This window comes from Cornus florida, unplaced genomic scaffold (assembly GCF_030987335.1).
Source record: "Cornus florida cultivar Cherokee Brave unplaced genomic scaffold, ASM3098733v1 CherokeeBrave_3.0.0_Hap2_Chr11, whole genome shotgun sequence".
Lineage (NCBI taxonomy): Eukaryota > Viridiplantae > Streptophyta > Magnoliopsida > Cornales > Cornaceae > Cornus > Cornus florida.
The window spans coordinates 83,592,281-83,616,826 of record NW_026775581.1 but is presented as its reverse complement, the minus strand read 5'-3'; the positions used below and the strand labels follow the sequence as shown (position 1 = coordinate 83,616,826).

At 37.5% G+C, this 24,546-nt stretch overlaps 1 protein-coding gene across 1 annotated transcript; it reads left to right on the top strand.

Annotated features, from left to right (window-relative positions):
• Positions 1 to 478: 478 nt before the first annotated feature.
• LOC132282340 (K(+) efflux antiporter 6) lies at positions 479 to 23,827 on the top strand. Its single transcript, XM_059783985.1, has 20 exons — positions 479 to 918; positions 1,852 to 1,895; positions 2,407 to 2,465; positions 2,613 to 2,691; positions 2,774 to 2,835; positions 2,938 to 3,013; positions 3,124 to 3,198; positions 3,849 to 3,920; positions 4,047 to 4,130; positions 4,714 to 4,782; positions 4,881 to 4,958; positions 6,624 to 6,712; positions 8,191 to 8,287; positions 8,480 to 8,533; positions 9,372 to 9,467; positions 21,131 to 21,319; positions 21,421 to 21,498; positions 21,710 to 21,754; positions 22,898 to 22,987; positions 23,351 to 23,827. The coding sequence occupies exons 1-20, from the start codon at positions 666 to 668 to the stop codon at positions 23,438 to 23,440; spliced, it is 1,779 nt and encodes a 592-aa protein (XP_059639968.1). The 5' UTR covers positions 479 to 665; the 3' UTR covers positions 23,441 to 23,827.
• Positions 23,828 to 24,546: the final 719 nt, after the last annotated feature.

Below are 24,546 nucleotides of genomic sequence, written 5' to 3'. Positions count from 1 at the left end.
ATATACCTATTACAATTTTCATCCGGATCGATGTGACTTGCCCTCATTGCGGTCGGGCCACCCTGTCTATCTGGAGTGAAGATCCGAAAGCCTCCAGGCTAGGCACTTAGCGTGACGCCGGATCAAGGATTAGATTTGATTGATACCAATTATAACGAGTCAGATGTTTCGTGATTCAACTTAAAAACTTAAACAACTAGATAGAGCTAACACAGAACCCATACCTACACATTACAATTCCTATGTGAATCCAATATGGGATAAGTCCCATTTGTAACACTTAAGGTGCACTGGTTGATTTTCTTATAGGGAGGCAAATTTTTATTTTTATTTATTTATTAGTATTATTTTTCAATATATAGGGTGACGAATTGAATTAAAAAAGTTAAGAGGGTGAAAGTGTAGTTTAAATAAAAAAATCACTCTCTGAGTCTCCTGTTTCTCTGGTTATCCTAAACCGTGGTTACTCTACATTTACTCACAGTCTCCGTTTCTCACTTCTCTCTCTACACCAACTGTCACTTTCTCTCTCTACTTTCTCTCTATATCACTGGTTGTGGGCCTTGTGGCAAGTGCCACACAACCAAGACAACATCGCTAGTTTCTATATCAGACATTGCTTAACCTGCGCCGGTCTGCGTATCGTGTGCCGGTCTCCTTCTGCAATGAGGAGGAGGAGATCGTCCCTCGAGCTCCATCCCTCCTCCTTCTCCATACTCGCTTTCGCGTTTCTCTCTCTAGTTCTGATTCCTTCTCTCTCTTTCTCTCTTCTCGTCACCACGGAATCAGATCAGTTCGATGTTATCAATGCGACTGAATCGAACAATGTCAACCGTTCTAAAGCGAGAGAGGACAGCTTTGCAGGCATGATTGATCGAGCTCTGGAGAAAGAGTTCACTGAAAGTGATCAGAACGAAGGTTCTTAGATCTGATCTTTTAGTTTTCACTTCTATGCTCTGGGATTTGCATGTGATTATTTTGTTGAATTAGGGTTTTGAATTGTGCTCTGTTTAGTTATCCAGAGCAGTACGGAAATGAAAATTGGAAGACTTTTTTCATGCGAATAACATTAGAAAGTGAACTCACCCTAATTAGCATATTCAATTTAACTAGCAAATGGAAAAAGCTCCAAATTTTTACCTTGCCAAAGTTTTTTACATATATATGATTTATTTTGAACTTCCAGTCTCTAGACATGATCATGAGATTGTGTTAGAGTTTCAAGATGGGAATATTTCACTGATTTCCACTTGTAAAAAACAAAATCAGTGACTTTTTCACATTGAGAAATGGGAAATGACTTTAAGGCCAAAGAGACCAACCGATGCAGGAAACCGAAAGCATCAAAGGCCTTTGATGGTCTGAAGTGGGACCCATTCTTTGGCTAGAATAGCAATACTATTGAGGAACTTATTATATGATGTTGCTTTTCTATTATATAAGACTGCTCTCTGCTTTCCCTTCTTTAATTTAAAAGAAAGGGGAATAATTTGGTAGCAAGCAAAATGCCTTTCTATTAATAGTTGCAAGGGTTCCAAACCTTAACTACTTAAGTACCAAAGGCATATTTGGCTTTGTTTCGCAATAATTTCGCTACAAACCATCAATGATGATTTGTGTTCTGTATTTAGGATAAAACCGCTTTTCGTTGTATCACCTTTCTTGACTGCTATTTTTTACTATAGTTTAGTTCAGTTTTAGGGGCATGATAATTTTTCTCGAGAATTTGACAGTAGCATTTGCATTTTTGTAGTCTTGAGCTTTAAGCTTATTTGTAGGCTTACGGGTCAAAAAAGAAGTTTGAAGAATTAATGCATGCTCCTGACCTTTTGGATTGTGTTATATTGGCAGTAAATGATCCCGGCAGCTTCAACAACAGTGTAAACGAACAGCAGGTTGGTGGGTCTGCCTTTACTGAACCTCCAGAACATTGTATTTCTCAACAAGCTAGTTAATATATTTGCAAGTGGGGAGAACACACTGTAATTCTAGGATTTAGGTATGGTGTCAGGAAGAGGAAAAGTCCATTTTTGGTTGATTCTTAATCGGTTTCAAGAAAGTATAACAATTTGAAATGAAAATTTTCAGGATGAAAGCACAGACTTAAAATGTGGGTGGTTTCTATCAAACTCATAACTAATATGCATTCTTATCCTAAGAAACTAGCATGGGCTGTAATGAGGTAGACTCACATTGACGGCGTATCTCAGCTGTGCAATTACAGTGCACTTCTCCTTCATGGAATCAGTTAATACAATTTTATGTTTCAAGGTTTCTATAACTAAGTAAAATTTTTCCTTGTGCTAAATTTTGTGTTTTTCTTCCCTTGTCTAATTCCATTGAGAATCAATATCTTGCTTGATGCTTTCGGTGAATTTATTTTGTTTATGTGTTTTTGTTCATCAGGCCACTTTGGAAACAGTAGCTAGAGTCAAGTCCAAGAAGAACGATACTAAAGAGGAAAAGTACATGCTTCTATCAAATGATTACTGGAATGTTATTGGTGCTTAATATTATTTTGTTCAGACTAATGAGCATTCACTTATGTCCTGATTTTGATTTCCCTTTGGAAAAGTTGTGCTCCTCTTACATCATTTAGACATTTCTTTTAGGTCCTTTCAACTTCATCACGTATTCAATTTGGATAATGACAACGGAGCAGAAGATACCCCAACATTGATAGATAGAAAGGTAATGTTGGATAATAGGAAGTCATATAGTTGATTTATGCCATTAAAACTGCAAATGCATGATGCTTCTGTTGTATTTTCAGGACAATGTCTTTATAATATCTAATTTCAAATCAAAGTATCCAGTGCTACAGTTAGACTTGAGGTAAGCTTATTATTTTGATTGTGATATTTATGGAAAATATTTTGTGACAATCAAATACTTTACACTTACTGATCCAGACTATTCAAATTGTTGGTCTTGTAGATTGATATCAGATCTGGTAATTGTCATTGTCTCTGCAACTTGTGGTGGCATTGCCTTTGCTTGTGCTGGACAACCGGTATGCTCATTATTGTCAGCTTAGTTTACATGCAACTGTTCAATCTAGATCATAATGTTTCCCTTACCAAATTTTTAAGCTTTCTTGTTATTCATTTTGAAATTTCTCAGGTTATAACTGGATACTTGCTAGCTGGATCTGTTGTTGGACCGGGTGGGTTTAGCTTTGTCAGTGAAATGGTGCAAGTATGTTGATTGTCTTTACAAAGCTATAACCTATTCGCTATCCTCATCCTTATTATTATTATTATTATTGTTATTATTATTATTTCCTGATGAATAAAACTATTCATTACTAAATTATATGTTGCTGTTACATTAAGCACAATTGTCTTCTCAAATAATCACTTCATATACTGTATGCTGCAGGATGATACTCATCAAACAGATTATTGTTTCAATTTGAATCTTCTTTTAGGGTTTGGCTGAAGCCTAGCCACGGTCTGTCACTTTTTATTTGCAGATGCAACATGAAAAAATAAAGTATTTGTGTGTTCAACATGACTTCGTATTGTAATGTTAAAATAGAAAATGGTACTATTGAATATTGATTGAGGGCATCCGTGTACAAATTATAGTATTCCATCATTTGCTGATTGACATCCTATTTGCAACTGAAGATATATTTCTCTAACAATACGATTTGTTATGATTTGAGAATACGTAAAGAAAACTCTCCACCAATTTTACTAATGATTTGCAAGGTTTATATTCTGGTGTATTGTTGCAGTGTACATTTTGACTAAGATTTAATTTACACAATGCAGTTTGACAATTTTTTTTGAAACATATAACTTATCATGTTGCTTACATTGCTCACTGTGTTTTGCATATAGGTTGAGACAGTGGCCCAGTTTGGTGTAATTTTTCTTCTTTTTGCTTTGGGGTTGGAGTTCTCTACAACAAAGGTTGGCTCATGCTCTTATGCTTGTGTCATATTTTAGTAAATTTAAATTGCTATTCAGATATTGTTACTTATGAAAACAAAAAGGGAAAGAAATTATGACTTATGGTTCATACATTTGTAATTATAGCTTCGAGTTGTTCGAGCAGTTGCTATTCTGGGAGGCGTGCTTCAAATATTCCTATTTATGTGTCTTTGTGGAATTACAGCCTCGGTATGTTTACAGAATCTAACACGCTTTCATATTAGTTCATGTTGTGGTTGCTAATGCATGTTAAAAGTCAGAAGACTAGCCTCTATTCGGGGCTGCACATTGAGGCATATAATTAACTTGACGATCAAGTGTGTACATACAGGTTGCATGATGCTTATTACTCTTAACATTTTTAGTAAACTGGTTACTCTACCTTTGTATTACCATGCTGATTACTACATTTTTAGTATACAATGCTAATAACTCTACCATTGTATTACCATACAATGGCATCATGCACCTCAATTGCGTAATAGTTCATAAGTAACATTTTTAGTGACAAATAATATGACCCTTCTAACTTTCATTTTTATGCCTTGTGCTACCTAAAAACTTTTGTTTTTGAAATTCATTTATGTTTTTCTTTTTGAAATTTTAAATCCATTTATGTTGATGATGCTCATAATGCGTAGATTCTGTAAGCCTGTTATTTCAATGGTAACCTTAGCTCCCTGTTTGCTTCGCAAAAAATTGAATGTGTCGTACAATATTTCCCCTTTTTAGTTCTGCAGTTCTTATGTATGCAACTGGGTGCTGTTTGCAGTTATGTGGTGGTGAACCTTCAGAGGGGATTTTTGTTGGTGTGTTTCTCTCAATGTCTTCAACAGCAGTGGTAAGTATTCTTGTGGCTGTCTCTAGAACTACAATCTTCTTACATAGCCTGGTTCTAAAATGCTCATGGCTTCTATATTCACATTCCTTGGGCCATAGGTATTGAAATTTTTGATGGAAAAGAACAGTACAAATGCCCTTCATGGCCAAGTTACCATCGGCACACTTATTTTGCAGGTATGTAGTTCCTTCCTTCCATTGTTTTATTGTAAAGCACACCATAAAATAATTATGTAGATTTGAATTCAAGACAACTCTTACAAATTCCTATCACTTGTACCAATTGAGCTACAACTCACTGGTGCAAGTTTTTAGATAATGGTAATGAATGCTGTAATGCGGACATAGGATGCAACTTACATTTCTGATTTATTTTTTGGCAGTCCCACTGCAACACAATATGTCGATATGTATATTTGGTCACATAGTCTCATAAATTTAGTTTTTATTTTTTTTGACGAGCTTGTTGAATTTATCAAGATGATTTATTTAATTAAGATAATAAATTTTACAATGAATTTAGTAGGTCTTAAATTGACAAATGCATAATTACATATCAAATATTAAGTAATTTGTGATCTAATTTAGGAAGCACGTATTGGACGCCAGATACGTTCCGAAGATATGTGCCTGATGTGGCTGAGAATTATTCAGATATGGCTATGATACGACATAATACTTCTAGGATACAACATGATACTTCTGGGACATGGTTGTGCAAAATTGTAAATATTTATTTTATAAAAAATGAGGGTCTAATTGTAAAAGTTCATTGTTTAAAAGAAAATAAAATAGAAGGACCTAATAGCACAAATCGCTAATCCGCGCTCGTCAACAAAAAGGAGAAGGAGAGAGAGAGAGAGAGAGAGATTAGGTGCCTACTAAGGGAAGAATTAATTTGGGTCATTTAAGTTCTAGGGTTAGGGGTTTTCTCTTGTGTTTTTATCTAATTGCCTCTTTATTTATGAACACATTGAGGATTGCATTTACATTCATAATGTTATGGAAAACTAATAATTTATATATATATATATATAAAGCTATAATATATTATTATTTTATGCCATATCTTGCCGTACCCATATCCTGCTTTTTGGAGATTTGTTGTATTGTTGTATGAGTGTTGTGTCATATCCGTATCCCGTATCCGTGCATCATAGGATCTAATTTATACTTCATTTAGTTATTACCGAGCATAATAAAAAGTAACAGAGACTTATAATTTACCAATTACAAGTATCAATTACAAATATATAAATAAGTAACAAAAGTAGCTTTTTTATGAAAAAAATATATTTTGATGGAAAATTGAAAAAAAGGCTGTGGATTTGTAGATTGGAACAAAATACACTCACGATCTATATCTAAAGTCAAATAACAACAGAATAACGTAAATGAATATATATATATAAAAAAAACATTGAAACTTATCAGTTGAACGAAATGTCCCGAGCTCTTGATTTATGATCTAAGATTGATCTTGTGTATTATAAGAAAAAGAAGTGGCCAAAAGTGGCAAAAATGCCGCGTCTTGTGATTCGCGATCCAAAATTGTCAAGAGGCATAATGGATAATGCTGTGTCACATATTGTTAGAGCACTGTAAAGTAGTGAAATTTAACATGTTCAATATAATGGTCTTTATTTGTATCTTCTATAATTATGTTAAATAATGGCTGTGATATGTTAAACCCTTCTGTAACCCTCTATATGGAATTGTTGTATCATTGTCTTTTTGGCATTTATGCTATCAACATTATTTTTTTTTCCCAATAGACATCTGTTCTTTTCATTACAAGGAAAAATCTATGAGTATTGGGTCTGAGTTATGTTTGCTTACTAGGACTGTGCCGTTGGGTTGCTTTTTGCTCTGCTTCCAGTTCTGGGTGGAAATTCAGGTGTTCTACAAGGAGTAATATCCCTGGCTAAATCGTACGTTTGGAATTTTACATCTGCATTGAAAAAGCATGCATTCAATTCACTTATCGTATAATGTTGGATGATCATTTTTGTATGCATTGTGGATGTATAATGTTGATTGTTTGCTTGTAAACACTTAACTTTAGAACCATATTTGAAGGCATGTGAGGCTTGCATTAAGCTGAGCAACGAGCACTAAGATCGCTAATGGCTTTATCTTCTAAGATTTAAATCTGTTGTACGAGGCACATTGTCCTCCCCATTTATTCTCCTTTGCAAATGCTTTTAGTTCCATCTCAAGGATGAGTTGTTTGAGGAAGATTATAAATGAGGTGAGCTGTCCCAAGAATCCAACATCATTTGCTGAGGTGAAACAACGCTTGAAGAAATGGAGGATTAGGAGCTGACATAACAAGAATTCCAATCCTATTTAAATCACATTACTGAATCAAACGATCTACATACACTTAAAGACCTAATATCATGGTTGGTCCTATTCTACTCTGTCATATTTCATTTCCTAAATAGCACTGCTGGTGTATATCATTGAAAAGCAAGTGAATCAGGCTTGGAAAGAACTCTTCTATTGTGAAGTATGGCATTGGACTTAAAATCCTGAAACTTCAAATACACCCAAATGGTGCGAATAAGAGCTGTAAATAAAAGAAAATGCAGAATTGACCACAAATATTATAAGCAGTGTATTGCAATCGCTGGCAGGCTAATGTCGGTAAATCTCCCAACACAAAACAAGTGCAAAATTCTGGAGGAAGGATGAGGTAATCAAAATGAACTAATCTGGTATGTTTCATATCAGGCTTTGCCAGATGACAATGGAACGATCAACAAAATATTATTTTAAAACTCGCTACTGCTGGAGGGTAAGGCTCAAAATGCTGGATTTTATTGACCAGTCTATCATAGGAATTTAGATTCAAACTCTCAACAAATGCTCAGTTGATGAGGTTCTGTCAAGCTACTGCCTGGTTTCATGGTCGGCTGCTTGGGTAGCTGGTATTAGCCAATTTTTTTTGAAAAATATTGATGCAAATATTTCATTGTCATGAGGAGATCAAGCCAATGATAGCAGAAATTTTGTCAAATAATGATGAAGGGACTTGAATTAATTACAACAAAAACTGACCTTTACTAATGGTGTCAAAGCAAGCACGTGCCAAATGAGTATGTAGTGAACAAAATGAAGGATTGAAGGCCGGTCTACAAATATAGGTGTCATGTTAATGTATACAACTGGGAATAATGTTTCATTTATTTCACATATAAGCTAAGCAACGAACCTGAAGAATTATATTGTCTTGATATTTTTTTCTCGTTTATTCTTGTTAGAAGTGGCTATAGTTGAAAAATTGTATTTATGTGACTTAAAAGTTTTAGTGTTTTAGTTGTAGGATAATTTTGTGTTTCTTTATTCATAGATGAATATTGGAGCTATTTGTCTGTTACAACGTGCTAATTATTCTATTAACCAGGTTGGTGACGTTGATTACATTTTTGGTTGTTTTAACAATATTATCTCGCACTTGTGTGCCTTGGTTCTTGAAATTGATGATAAGTCTGTCATCACAGGTATGCATTTCTGCTATCAAAAGATGTAACTGCTAATGAAGGATATTTTGCACTAATACTGCTGATCTCTCTCACCCTCTTTCTCTCTCTCTCACACACACACACACACACTCGTGCACACACATTTTGTGTGCATGCATTGTGAAAGATTTGCTTTGATATGTTTATTTTATCAGAATTGTACTTGTGCAGACCAATGAGCTCTATCAATTGGCAGCAGTCGCATTTTGCCTTCTCGTAGCTTGGGTTTGTTATTCTTCTCAATGCTTAGCTTCTCCCGATCTCTTGTCTTGTTGGCTTGACATTCTTACAAGTTACAAATTTACATTAGATTTCATTTTATATACACGAATATAACAGAGCTACACCCCCCTCTCTCACTCCCTCCTAGTTTTTTTCTAGTCTTTTGTTTCTTATTAATAAAAAAGAAACTTTATTAGTGCAACATTTTTTTCCATGCTTTTTGGTGGGTCATCCTTTGAAGCATGTACGCCATTGAAATGCTGAGTCATTGTCTGGAGCTCAATTGTGATATTTGATTTACTGCATTACAAACATGACGTTGGGTACCCCAGCGAGACAATATTAAAAGCATGTGTATCTCAGCTGATCAGAAGATTTTCCCATCAAGTTAAAATTTATTTTCTTTTGGCCTTTGCACCAAAATTTGTGTAATGATTTTCTCTGTTTACTTAGTAAATAGTAAATGAACATCAATTATATGTACTTACAAAATTTTTGTTTACGTTAGAAGGACTAGGTGTTACTACCATAGGCAGGGACCATTAAAAATTGAAAAATAAATTTATTTCGGGGGGATGTGTTAAAAGAATGGTTAAAGGGAGATATTGTGTTCTTAATGCAATAGAAATTGGATGGTATAGAGCATTCTCTACTGCTTTAGTCTGTTCCTTGCAGCAGACTATCAGTAGGGCCTTGAGCATTTTGTTGCAATGTTATATGGAGTGGTGCATCTTGATGAGATTTGTGAAATAAGTTGAACGAGTTGTGTCTTTGCATGTTCATGTTTCTTCGTAATGCATGCTAAGTGGTACTACTCTTCAATTTGTCTGTATGGTTTCAGTGTAGTGATAAGCTGGGTCTAAGTTTAGAACTGGGATCATTTGCTGCTGGAGTGATGATATCAACAACTGATCTTGCTCAACACACACTTGAACAAGTAAGACTACTTTTCTGGCATTTCTGGCATCCAACTATCTAGCAAATTAGAAATATGTAATTTATCTATTTTTTGTTTTCCAGTCTTCAAATTTATTTTGGACATAATCGTTGTGGAATTATATGTTATATATATGCATTTTTTTATTCATTGATGTATGTTAATATACCATGAGTCCAAAATTATTTGCTTATCTTTTTTTTTTTTGATAAGTAAAAATAATATAAGAAAAGGCGTTCAAAAGGGGAACGTGTCCCAATTACAAGAGTGGGACCAGGACTAAGGCCCCAACGAATCCAAGAAAGTAATTAAATCATCAGAAGAACAAAAACTTCTCTTCACATAATTGAAAAGAGAGCGAAGAATGTAAAGTTTGACCATTGCCGTAAGCGACTCTTTCCCTTCGAACATTCTGCTATTTCTCTCCTTCCAGATGCACCACAATACACAATGAGGTACAATTCTCCAGAAATCGCGGACATCTCTTCTCACCCGACATCCTCTCCAAACATGAATTAATTCCTTAGTAGATTGTGGCATAACCCAACACATGCCAAACAACCCAACAATAAGATTCCAACAATCGGTCGCTAGAGGGCAATGCAAAAGGAGGTGATCAACAGACTCTTCAGTATCCTTGCATAGACAACACCGATTAACAATATAATTACCCTTTTTCTCAAGTTATCAACTGTCAAAATCTTTCCCCTCATAGCAGTCCAAACAAAGAAAGCCACTCTAGTTGGAGCCATAGACCGCCAAATGGTTTTTCATGGGAATTCTCGATTAACAAAATTAGACAAACATAAGAACAAGGATCTAACTTCAAAACGACCGTGGGAAGAAGGAACCCAAATCAAAACATCATTATCTCTACCAACGCCCTCCTACCGATACAAGAGATCCAGAAAAACACATACCTCGTCCATCTCCCAGTACTGAAGAGACCGCCGAAAATGCACATCCCACGTAATCCCACTGCTATCAAGCCGATAACAATCAACTACGTAGGCGTGTTTATCAACAGCAATACTGAATAATCTAGGAAATGTACGAGAAAGTGGCTGATCCCCACACCACAGATCATCCCAAAACCGAATACGACGACCATCACGGAGTTTGAATCTAATATGGGCAGAAAAAGCATCCCATCCCTTCCGAATAGCTTTCTACATCCCGACTCCTCCCGCGAGGGTAACTGGACATGTAGACCAACCTCCAGCCTCGTCCCCAAACCGACAAGATACTAGCCTTGGCCATGGACGATGTCTTTCCCTCCCATATCTCCATAACCATTTACCCAAGAGAGCTTGATTGAAAGGAACTAAACGTCTTATTCCAAGTCCACCCAATTTCACAGGTTTACAAACTTCCTCCCATTTGACAAGGTGGTACTTGAATTAATCGCCCTTTCCTCCCCATAGGAAATCCCTTTGAATTTTTTCAATCCTATCTGCAACGGAACAAGGAATTTGAAACATAGAAAATAAGTGGGAAGGCTCGATAACGTACTTTTGATAAGAGTAACTTTACCCCCCTTTGACAAGTATTGTTTCTTCCAACCTGCCAATCTCTTCGCATACCTATCAATCACGGAATCCCAACTCCCCCTTAACCTTGCAGAAACCCCTAGGGGTAAGCCCAAATAAGGAATAGGGAAAGAACTCACTCTGCATCCAAGGACTGCAGCTAAAGAGGAAATGTCCTGAACATTCCCTACTAGGACAAGCTCACTCTTAGCCACATTGACCTTAAGCCCGGAAACTGCTTGAAAGCAAGTCAAGATACACCTCAAGTATCGAAGTTGAGACACATCAGCATCACATAAAACCAGGGTATCATCAGCAAAGAGTAAATGAGAAATCTCCATCTGATGGTCTAAATCTCTGCCCACCCTGAAACCTTTTATAAAACCAAGGTCTTCTGCATTGAACATAAGTCTGCTTAAGCCCTCCATAACAACAAGAAAAAGGAAAGATGACAAAGGGTTACCTTGTCTTATACCCCGAGAGCAACCAAAGAAACCAGCGGGAGAACCATTCACAAGAACTGAAAACTTGACAGACGAAAGACAAGTCTCAATCCACTTCCTCCATTTACTTCCAAACCCCATTCTTTGTAACAAATAGAGTAGGAAATTCCAATTCACATGATCATATGCTTTCTCAATGTCAAGTTTGCATAAAACTCCAGGAATACCACTCCGCAATCTGGAATCTACACATTCGCCAGCAATAAGAACTAAATCAAGAATTTGCCTACCGCCAACAAAGGCATTCTGGGAATCCGAGATGATCTCCGAGATGATCCCATCCATAACTTCCCTCATCCTTAAAGCAAGCACCTTAGCAATAAGTTTGTAAATACAACCCATCAAACTGATTGGACGGAAATCCTTTATATCTGAAGCGCCTCCCTTCTTTGGGATAAGGGCAATGAAAGAAGCATTAAGCGACTTCTCAAAGACGCCAAAAGAATGAAACTCCTAAAAAGTACTCATTACCTCATTTCTTACAACTGCCCAACTTTCCATCAAAAATCGCATGGTAAAGCCATCAGGTCCCGGAGCTTTGTCCCCATTACAACTTGATAAAGCCTTAAGAACTTCCTCTTCAGTGAAATGATTCTCAATCCTATCTCTTTCAAGCTCAGAGATAGCCTCAAAATGAAGACAATCAAGTTTGGGCCTCCAAACTAAAGGCTCGGTGTAAAGCTTCTGATAAAAGGAGGCAATACCATTATGCACCTCTTCCTCTCTCCACAACTCCTCGCCATCCACCCGAATTCTTCCTATATGGTTACTCCTCCTATGAGCATTAGCAAGCCGGTGGAAGCATTTTGTGTTCCAATCACCTTCCTTTAGCCAAATAGCCCGAGATTTTTGTCACCACGAGATCTCCTCCATACTTGCAATCTCAGCGAAATCCGCCTGACAAGAGACTGTCCTGGAACGTAAAAATTCCACATCCCCTCCTGCCTCTTCAAGACGATCAATCTCAGAAAAATCAGCAAGAACTCTATTCTTTCTCCATTCCAGATTCCCAAAGACATCCTTGTTCCACTGCTTAAGAGCAAATTTGAGAGCCCTCAACTTCTTTGTGATTATAAAGCTGGGCGATCCCGAAGCAGTAACTTCCTCCCACCAAGATCTGACTTTCCCTTGGAAATCTTCCGCTCGCAGCCACATATTCTCAAATCTAAATGGGGATCTTTGAGAACATAAACCATCACAATCTAAGACCAAAGGAACATGATCAGAGGTAATCCTCGCTAACACTGCCTGAACAACATCCGGGAATTTCTCTTCCCAATCCCCTGAAATTAAAAATCTGTCCAGCCTTGAAAGAGTGATTGGATCCCTACCATTTGACCAAGGAAAGGCTGCACCTTCCATTGGTAGATCAATAAGAAGATGCTCATCAATAAAATCAGAAAATTGGTCCATATCTAGGGATCTTCTACCCCCTGTAGACCTCTCTGACGGGGATCTAACAGCATTGAAATCTCCTCCCAAACACCAAGGGAGAGACCACAATCCTTGGACATGGCGAAGCTCCTCCCAAAAGATAGGTCGCTCATCATCAACAACCGGGCCATAGACACCAGTAAAAACCCATTTGAAGTTGTCCTCTTCCAACTTAAACACACAGGATGCAGAAAATCTCCCCATCCAGACCTCCGTTCGAGTTAACCATCTACTATCCCACATGACTAGGATCCCACCCGAGGAACCTATAGCATCCAAAGCAAACACGCTGGGCACTACCCTTCCAAAACCTTCCTCCCCACAAGCTCTTAACCACTATAAACAGTTACAAACTTGTCTTTTCAAATTTACAAACTTATATAATGCCAATTCGTGTATATAAAACTAAGCATACACATTATAATGTAATCCATACATTCGTCCACATTGTTGCTGGGGAAGGGGAAGTGCTATATGTAGCTCTGTTATATTCGTGTATATAAAACTAAGCATACACATTATAATGTCCATTTGATACTATATATATATATATATATATATACATATATAATGCCAATTCCACAAACCTTCCTCCCCACAAGCTCTTAACCACCCTATCAGAAATGGATGCCAACTTGGTTTCTTGTAAGCAAACAAGCTGGGCACCCCACTTCCTTAAAGCTACCTTCACTACCCTTCTCTTGTTCGGATCATTGAGACCGCGAACATTCCATGAGATAATTCGTAGCTTCATTGTAAACCGGATAAAATAATCTCCCCCCCACCCTTCCTGAGACTCCTGCTCCTGGTTCTTCCCCTTTCCTTCGCCACTCCTCCTTTCCCTTCGTAGTTGACTTCAGAGATGAGATTCTTTATCTCCTGTACTCCTTTCCAAGACGATAAAGGCTTCATGTTCATAACCTCATTGGTAACTGCAACCTCTCTCCCTTCTACAATTGCTTGAAGGATAGATAATGTCTGAACGTCATTACCTTCTGAAGAGAATCCCAAAAGCTCACTAGTTACTCCAATATTGTCAACTACCCAATCTTTCCCCATATCAGCAATATGTTTATCCGGTCGCACCGTAGCCAATGGTACCTCCTGTAGGATTTCAGAACTATTCTCCGCCCAAGGTGTAAGCTCATTGGAGCAAACCTATTGGATAGAACCCAAATCATCAGGCATCTCCTCATCCACCTCCCTGTCATTCTCATTTAAAGAATCAGTGTCTGTAACAAAAGGGCCCATTCCAGCGAAGCTACCAGAATCAGTCTCGTCAACCCCTGTATTAAGACCTTTCAGGGCTACATTTAATCGAAGCTCTTTGATCAAAGCTATTGCCTCCTCATTGGACAACTGAAAATGCAAATCTCTGCCCACACAGACTGTAACCCCTTCAGATAATTTCTTAACAGCACAATCTGCAATTATCATCTGTTTAGAAATGCCAAACTCACTATCTCTTCGTCCCTCTGTATTCAACCCATGCGAAGAAACAGTTCCATTATTCGTGGCAGTCAATTTGCACCTCTTCTCCGAATCCAGCATAACACCGGCGCTCCTCATCGTACAAGAAGGGGTAGAAGAAGAGGATGGATCATTAAGATTCTGAGGATGTGAAACTGAATGCATACCTGGAGCATTAGTAGGAATCCACTTTTGCTTCTCTTTTCGAGACCATCTAACACCGTGATTTCTGATAATGTCCCGAAACGAAGACCTGACAGTACTTCCTTTTGGCTGTAAAGAATCAGAGAGAGATGAAGATGATAAACCTGCACAGCATTGAGAGTGGCGAAAACCTTTCTCAATAGGACCTCCACTAGTCGCCGCAGCAGAAAAGTTCATCCATCTCCTTTTCTTCGGTGAACTCCAGAAGATTGTAGAAGTATCATCAAAACGACGCATCTGTAATTGGCTAACACCTTTAGAAATAGGTGGGCTGGGCTTGGAATTGATGAGAGAGACAATCATTTTATTGGGCCCCTTCAAAACCTTTCTGTTCAAATTATTCACATTTGGTCCAGATCGTGAATTGGAACTGAGCTGTGGGCTGGGCTTGTTCTTAAAATAAAGAGGCCCCTGATTAACAGCCCTTTGCGTCACCTGTGGTCTATGATGAGCGATCTGCCCGTTTGGCAAGAGAGGCCCGTAACCCGCTTCAGAACCGCATTTGGGCCCATTAGTAACAGCATCGTAAATATCTCCCTTAAGGCCACAGTCTCTGCCACGTGGTTGATATCCGTTAGCGCGGATTTTACGAGGGAACGTAAGGCGGTGACTAAGGGCATGATTGATGGTCCTGCGACGCGCATCAGGCGCGTGAAAGGGCAATCGCCACTTTCCTTCGGCACTGTAGAAGATCTGTGCATTCTGGTGTCCCCCTTCAGTTGTAGCGGCCGAGATATTTGAGCTCTCCTCAACACCATAGTAAGATTTTGGCAGAATACGAGGTGTGATTTCTTCTATCAAGTTGACCCTGTAAGCAACTCGTTGATCCTCGACAAAAACGTACTCCGGCATCAATTTTCCGGCGGAAACATAGAGAAGAATTCGCTGTCCACACGCCGAGACGTCCGCCTCTACACCTCGAAACCCACCACACAAGTTCCCAATTGCTTCAAATAACTTGTTGCACCAGAGATGTAGGGGTAAACCAAACAAAACCACCCTTCGTATAACTCGTTCTTTAACAGCAGAACAGCCGGCGGCGAAGTACCAAATGTCGATGGATAATAAAGCTTCGCCCCATCTCTTTCTCCCTTCATCCAACACTCGTAAGGCTTCATTCTCCGATGGTAACCTGAATAGGAGTAGATCATCAGGTAATGGAGACACTTTCACCCCACATGAAACCTTCCAAGTTTTCGAGGCCCATGCCTCAATCCCTTCAAGGCTGCCCACGTCTCTGTCGAATCGACCTACCAGACATGATCGCAATACAGATTCACGCTCCTGGATGCTATGATGATCAACCCTAAATACCAGATCATGGCCTATAGAGCAACTTTTGATTTCCCCATGGAAATTGAGGCGTGGTAGGGTCGCAACAGAAAGATAGGAACGATGCATATCACGATCCTTTCCGAAAACAGACATAAACGACCGACGCCGGAGTAGAAGACTCCGACGTCAAAAAGAGAAGAGAGAGAAGTCAAACATTTTTTATACTTTTTCCTCGATCTTCACTTATTCGTCACTTTGCTTCTTTGAAGGCTTAGAGGTCCTTTGTGGCCTTTTGTTTTTCTCTTAAAATTATTTGCTTATCTTAAAAATTCCAACTTTGCAAAGAGACAATAATCTGATGCATTCACGCATAAGCTGAAAATATAAGTTTTGAAACTAATTATTCATTCACATATGCAACACATTCAATTTGAATATATATATATATATATAGAATTATGCAGAACTTCAAATTTCTACTACTCAAAGTAGATTGTGGGACATCCAGAAAAGACAAGTTTGTAACTGTTGATAGTTAGTAATGAGGTACAATGGGGGTAGAGAAAACATAGATTACTTACCTTGAAGTTAGAATTTAGGAGATAATCCATGCTGCACAATCACTCTGGAAGCTAGAGTATGGTTCAATTAAGCAAATGAGGGCAACCACTTCTGCTTGTGTTGATCTCAATTTATTATAGTTGTTGCTCTCTTTGCGTGAAAACTATATGTCCTATTAAATTGTGATTCATTATTTGACATTAATTGCAAAAAGGGTACGAGTCAATAGGACTTAGGTTGGCATATTTCGTGATCAAAGCTAGAGTCTCTATTTTTGTTTTTATTTTTAGTTTACCTTGATTTTTAAAATTTAGTTAATGTCAAGTTAGTTACCTCTTGGACATGGTCGAAGTTGGAAATGAATTTTAGTCAAGGGCAAAAGCGTAATCTTCAACACCAAGGGTACAAAAGGTAAATTGATAATTTGATACTACTAAATGCACTCACCAAAAATTAGGGTTCATGTATTCATAGATTAAGGTTTCATGATTATTTGTTTTGATTATGGAAAATCCTAATTGAATTACATAAAAGTGTTTTTGGGAGCTCCGTAATCTGAAATTTTTCCAAATAGACAGCATATGGCTCTTCAATCAATCGAAAGCTAATGGTGTTGCATGTTGGTCGATCGATTTAATCGATCTATTTGGAATTACAATTTCCTTTGGGGATTGAAACATTCGTATTGCATTAGATTGGTAAATGTGATATATTGAGTGTTGACCTGTGAATTGCTAGGGAGCTCAATTTAAGAGTTCAAGTTCAACATCACACAAATAAACCAACCAAGATTGGAGTGGATGACTAGTTTGGAGATCACGCCTAGAGTTGGGTTTGTATCTCATGGTCCTTAAAGCACACGAATGCTGGGAAGTCTTTTTATAACTTATTCTCTATTGTATCAATAGAATTACATTGCTAAATATAGACTTCTTGCTAATTCTAACCCTTTCAGATTCGAACTCTTAGAAACTTAAATGGTTGACTAATAGAACTTTAACATGCAAAAACCACGTAGAAGGACCCAATGCCATTATTGTGAAACATAGTATGATCCATGGACCACTACTACAGCACTTGTCCAGCAAATTGTTAAATCACGTTGGAAGGATTCGTAATAATGGTGTGGTGTTGAGAATGGAAGAGGACGTGTGGAGAGAAATATCATTTTAGTGAATTGGGAGAAGGTTTGTGGCCTGATTCAGGCTAGGGGTTTATGGATTAGGAGGATTGTGTTGTTTAATAAAACCTATGGGGTGGAGAGGGATAGGGTTTGGAGAAGGGTCATTCAGTGCAAGGTGGGGGAGGATAGGGGCGGTTGGTGTTCGAAAGAGGTGATATGACCAGCTGGAGTGGGGGATTGGAAGCTTATTTGGAAGGGTTGGAATGAGTTTTCCAAGCACATTCGATTTAGGGTGAGGAGTGGGATGTCTATCCTCTTTTGGGAGGACATTTGGTGGAGGGATTGCCTATCAGCAGGCACTTTCTCGAGACACTATCGTCTAGCAATGAACAAGCAGACCTTGATTGCCCACTGTTATTGCCTTGATGATAGGAGGTTGATTTGGGACATTCAGCTGGAGCAATATGTGCAACATTGGGAGGTGGAGGAGTTGTGGAGCTTTTGGCTTTGTTGTATTGCCAACAAGTGGTGGTTCCTGGTTGATGGAAATGATGAGTGGCTTTGGATAGGAACTACTCATGGGGGCTTCGAAGTAAAGTATTTATACTGGAGGTGTGTGCAGCCCCTCATTCCTTCCCTTGGAAGGCTATTTGACGCACTAAAGCACCCCTCAACGTGGCTTTTTTCGATTGGACTGTGGTTTTGGGTAAATTTTTTGACAATAGACAACCTTTGGAAGAGGCACCTCATTGTGGTGAATTGGTGTTGCATGTGCAAGAGAGATGCAGCCTCCGTGGACCATATTCTCTAGCATTGTTGTGGCTACAAATATTTGGTCTATGATGTTCTCTATGTTTGGTGTTTTTTTAGTTATGCCGGATTACACGAGCGTGCTTGAGACTTGGACAGGTTGTATTTTGACGACCTTTGTGGGCGGTCACTGGCAGGCTACAGGGTGTCATGATCCCATATCGCCTGGGGAAGGGGAAGTGCTATATGTAGATTCGATACCCTTCTATGACACGACGCGTTTTAAAGCCATGAGCCCATCAGAACTCCGGATTTAAGCGGGCTTAACCTGGAGTATCCCCGGGAAGTCTCTAGTCCGGGGCAGCCAAAAGCGAACAATATTGTGTCTAAGTAGGGTGAGGGCTATTACAAATGGTATAAGAGCCGGAACCCAGCCGGAAGTGTGGCCAATGAGGACGTTGGACCCCATGGAAGGGTGATTGTGACGACCTCTGTGGGTGGGCACTGGCAGGCTATATCGTGTCATGATTCCACATTGCCTGGGGAAGGGGAAGTGCTATATGTAGGTTCAACACCCTTCTATGACACAACGCGTTTTAAAACCATGATGGCTGTGAACCCATCAGAACTCCGGAGTTAGGTGTGCTTAACTTGGAGTGATACCAAGATGGGTGACCCCTGGGAAGTCTTTGGTCCGGGGGAGTCAAAAACAAACAATATTGTGTCTAGGTAGGATGAGGGCTGTTACATGTATCGTGGGTGGGTAGACCTGAGATGTTTGGAGAGTCACTCCCTTTTGTTTTTGGTGGGGGTTGTGGAGGGAGAGAAATAGGGGAGATGGGGTTTCTTTCCTATTTGGGGGCTTAAATATTCCATTTTGTGCACTTTGATTTTGTGGGTTTTAGGGCATCATTGTAAATCCTTGGAGGATATAGTTGAGTTTGTGGATAGTTTGAGAGATTAAAGGTTTTTTGTCTTCTTGAAGTTGTACACGGGTGTGTGTTTCCCATTGGAGCGATTTTCTAATATATTTTACTTATATAAAAGAAAGTATGATTTTTAAATATAAGCTCAACTATGCATGGTCAAGTGGGTCCTAAATTCCTAATTTGACATTTGAACCAATTCCCAGTATTTCTTTGGTAATTAATCCCAGTATTTCTCTCTTCTAAAAATTTGCTTTTTCTTAAACTTTTTATTGATTGCATTTTATCTAGGACATTCATTACCATTTACCAGTGAACTAGAGTAGTTAATGTCGTAGAAATACTGCAACATTGATGAAAAGCCATGGTTCTGACTGTGACGGGTAGCATATTGGCAAATATGTGTGTAGTCGAAGTGCTGTGGTGGTGGGAAATATAGATCAGACCACTGGTTTCCCTTTTTTATCCCCGTATAATATATATATATATATATATATATATATATATATATATATAAATTAAGTAAAAATTTTAAAATGAAGCCCGTTGCGGGGACTCTACTGCTTTTCACTGTTGCAATACTGAATTGTGTTTTTCACTATTACTCAACTCGATTGGATATTAACCAAGTTGTTCCCCTTTATTTAACTATCGAGAGTATCTTGGGCAATCAACTTGGGTTTGATTTTTTTGCATAGTTGCACCACGATTTTCTAATTACACTAGTTCTACCATAACATTCTGTTTGTCTTCGACTCTCAACTCCTTGAAACTGTATTGGATTTTTGAAATAATTTTTGGGTTGTGGATAACAATGATGGTAGAAGCTCAGGTCGACAAGTGAGAGCGTTTGTTCAATTTAGATAGCAGTTACTTTATTAAAAAAGAAAAAGAAAAGGAAAACCGAACAAATGTTGGGACTGTCCATTGTTTTTCTCTTGTAGCACCAACACAGATGGGTTATCACTGTATGAATTTCAATGATGGTCAGGATGGGGTGATGTTTAGGGTGAAATACGTCTTTCTAGGATTGTAAGCCTTCTGCATTAATGCAATATTTCATTTTGGCATTTGAACAACGCAACAAATACATTGTGGTATCCTATTGAGTTAAAAATTGTGTTGAAAACAAACACTACCATAGTGCTTCATTTTGGCAAACATCTTCCTTTGCCTCCCTTTTTCATTCGGTATTCTATAAAAGGTAGTACCAATATATATATATATATATATATATATATATATATAAAACACTCAATGATGTCAGAATTAGCTGTACTTGGATCTGTTGAACAGTGGATGGAGATCTGGTTCAAGCTATTGGTTGGTCGTTGGTCTGCCCAAGTTGGTAGAATGATCTGTGCTGAATGTAGATAAGTTGCGTTTAGATTTTTCATTTACCAACACGTGTGTATGTGTAGACACCCCTCCGATCCTTATTATTTTGTCCGCGATAGGAATTCAAACTTCTTAAGGAAACATATATTTAGTGCATTTACATTTAGAGAAAAGTAGAAGTTTCCAAAAATTAACCATCATCTACACTAGTTAAGACATTTATATTCCACTAGAAAATGTAATTTAAGAATTTACAATATTTATGTGGCTTGAGTTTTTAAAAGTGGACTTCAATTGTGAGACATCCTGAAATGGGAAGATCTACATATAATGTAGACTGAGGGTGTTATATGAATGTCATAAAGCATGTGTTAGATGTGTTGCTCATATTTGAGGTTTCGTCCATTTATACATAAATGTCTGAAACTATAAGTTGTCTAATGAGACCACGAATTAACACTTCGTGGAAAAGCTTTATTACTATTTTGTTTGGTAATGCACATCAACATTATGAAAGTGAAGTGCCTATGACAATACATTACATGTGCAGGTTGAACCCATTCGCAATTTCTTTGCTGCTCTTTTCCTTGCTAGCATCGGTATGCTGATCCACGTTCATTTTCTCTGGAGCCATGTTGATATCTTGCTGGCATCTGTTATATTAGTGATAATTGTTAAAACATTTGTCATTACCACTGTTGTCAAAGGATTTGGCTATAACAACAAGACTTCACTTCTTGTAAGCGATTACTTGACAGCTTTGTTTTCATAATTCTTGTCTTTAAAGTTTTATATGTTCTCATTGACTAGCGCCCATGGGTTCTTGTACTTCATTCATAGGTTGGTATGTCTTTGGCACAAATAGGGGAATTTGCTTTTGTCCTTCTCAGTCGTGCTTCTAATCTTCATCTTATTGAGGTCAGTACCACAATTAACAATGTTCTCTTGTTGCCTGTACAATAAACTTTTTGTATCCAAGGACAAATTTAACAACAAACGAACATACTCTTTGCTAGTGACTATGGCACATCTTCATGGTTATATTCCTCAGATATATTAACCATAACAGCAGTAATTTGCATAGAAGCCATATGCTTTTATTGAGAACTGAAGCATTTGTTGCTTTCAGGGGAAACTGTACCTGCTGCTCCTTGGGACAACAGCTCTTAGTTTGGTATGATACCTTTTTAAATCTTGCTTTAATGTGTGCCTTCCTATTCACCGCACGTTTTTTCCCATATGAGTGCATTGCAGTAGTAGTTCAAGAGATGGAAGTATTATCATTTAATATTTTTGGTAATTTTAAGATGATGTGCTGTCAACGCTATAATAATTAATAATCACGGGAGACGCTAAACTATTAATTAATGTAATTATTAAGTGTCAACTTTTTCCAATTATGATTATCCAATAGCATTCAACTTTGCATATACAAAAGTCAAATAATATACATAAAGTTTTTAATGGATACATTAATTGAATGGAAGGTTTTTTGTGATTCTTGTGAAGTTGTACATGGGCTGTGCTCCCATTTTGAGCGTTTTTTAATGTTGTTTTACTTGTCAAAAAATATGTGTATATATTTCAATTAAAAAAAAAATTCGCATCTTCCTAGACAATGTATATGTTTACTTTTTTCAAGCATAAGATAAAAAAAAAAAAAAATCTGTATGTTCATTAAATTGGCCTACATATTTAAAAGGTCAAGAATGTTATTTTTCAAAGCATGACATGTGAGAATATTGTTAGGTTTCTCCTATGTGAGTATAATTCATTCATTTCATTCTACTAAGTAATATTAAAATAAGTTTTTTTTTTTTTTCCAAAAAATTATTGATTATTAAATAATAGAATCATTAATCCACATGTAACCAAGTTGGTTCCTCCAAGTTGAGCATTCAGATTTTTTTTTTTGTTGATTCATCTATTTTATTTTATTTTCAATTTTCTTGTATTCTGGATTTAATATTTTTAGATTAAGATGAAACTGACTAGTGATGATAATTTAGAGAATTACTGAAGACCATTAGTTGAGTTCTATAAACACTGCAATTCAAGCCATGAACATCCCAAGGCTTTCTCTCTCTCTCTGTTTTAATTATTAGAAATAATTCCGAGTTGCAAGAAAATGAGTGCTTTGGAGGTCAGTTAAACAGAAGGATCATAATGTTAATATAATTATGCCATTTGGAGTGATTGGATTACAGGGAAAATATTTATAAATGTGGTGATGATAATTTGTTATATTTGCCACCGTAATCCTATGCAGTTTACTCCTTAATTTTCAGAGTGGATCTTTTACAAAGAAAATTTGCAGGTTACTACACCGTTGCTTTTCAAGCTAATACCTGCCGTTGTACGTCTTGGGGTGCTGTTACGGTGGTTTTCCCCTGACAGTCAGAGTGAGGTAATCACCCATGATCTTTATTGGTTTTTGCTTCATTTAGTTGTATGAGAATAGTTTCCTATTTCAAAGAATTTAGAAAATTCTTTAGAAATAACAGTTTGAGAATTTGTTTCGTTGACAATTTAAGAAAATTGTTATGTGAAACCAAATGGGAAAAGACATGTTTATTAAAGAAGAGTCAATTTTTTTTCTTCCTATTTATAGTTTCCTGAAGACTTCTCATTCTGTGAATTAAACCAAATGGGCCCTTGGTTTATAGACTAGATATGTCGTTTCTGACCCAAGGGGTTGATTCTTTATGTGGTTTTGCCCTTGCCTAGCTGATGTGCTTAAATTTTTTTTGTAACACGTTCTGATTTTCAGTTGGGATTCAAAGGAGAGAACCTCCGCTCAGACAGTGCCAAGCAGCGTATTGCTTTGATCTCCAAAGATCTAATGATCCATGAAGGTTAAATATATGCTTTTCCAGATCTACCTCGTAAGATTCTCATGCTCAAGACTACATTTCATTTGTTCAAAAGAGGTTGGGGCGGATTGCTTCATCTTTTTCTCCCGAATCTTACACAAATTGTTTCCCTTGTTATTTTTGTTACACGCCTCTGACCAAACTAGATAACTAAAAAACTTAACTCTCGGAAATGAGAGAACAGGGTATTAACCATAGTGGTGATCTAACTTCCAAAACAACTAACCAAATGTAGCTTCGCCTTTGCTTGACCTAATCATGCTATTCCAGTGTGAGCCTTTTTTTTTTTTTCAATGTAAAATAGTGCCTTCCTTCTGATGTAATTCAGACTGAGATATGTTATTCTTTATTCTTATTTGATGCATTTGTTCTAATTGTAGAAATTCAGAATGTAGCGTTTGAGCCTTTTTTTTAAAAATGATATTACATTGTATAAACTGATGTTTCTCTTAATTTGCGAAGTTATTTAATTGTGCACAGAATGTTGTGTCGAAGTATATGAATCAAATACCTTTTTTTTTTTCTTTTTTTTTTTTGGATTGACTAAATTAAAAGATTATCTGTTCTTCCCGAGGCTTGGAGACCATTTTGTCAAAGAACATGTGAAAATCACTCCTTTGCATATGAGTCTGGTGCAGGAGAGGACTTCTGATTTGAGCAGTGAGAAGTGACACTCGGATTTTGTGGCCATTGCTTTCAGTTTTTACCAGTCAGGTGTTTTTATCATTTGGGACGTAAAAACTTCAAAAATTATGAATGATGGTAACGCTTGCATAGCAATTTTACTATTTTGCATCGTCTGAGGCTTTTGCAGTTGTTATTGTCAACATTGATAGCATTCAACAGATGAGATTGGAGAATTCATGACCGACCAAAACACTTGCATGGAATTATTCTTGGTGTCAATTAAGATTGCAAATACGGTTGGCATAATTGTCCTATACACATTTGTAGTTACCATGGCAACAATGAAAGATGGTTAATTACCTCCGGTCAATGGGAACCCTTCTAAACGTCTACAGCTTTTTCTGCTTGTAATCTATTATCAGACTATATCAGTGTGTGCTGATGTGATCATAAATGTGATTGAAAT

What these genes read in the sequence shown, in the direction of transcription:
- LOC132282340 (XM_059783985.1), top strand. Translation starts at nt 666, where the DNA reads ATGAGGAGGAGGAGATCGTCCCTCGAGCTCCATCCCTCCTCCTTCTCC. An exon ending in TTTGTGGAATTACAGCCTCG is followed by an intron (nt 4,131 to 4,713) that starts GTATGTTTACAG and finishes TGCTGTTTGCAG; the next exon opens with TTATGTGGTGGTGAACCTTC. An exon ending in CAATGTCTTCAACAGCAGTG is followed by an intron (nt 4,783 to 4,880) that starts GTAAGTATTCTT and finishes CTTGGGCCATAG; the next exon opens with GTATTGAAATTTTTGATGGA.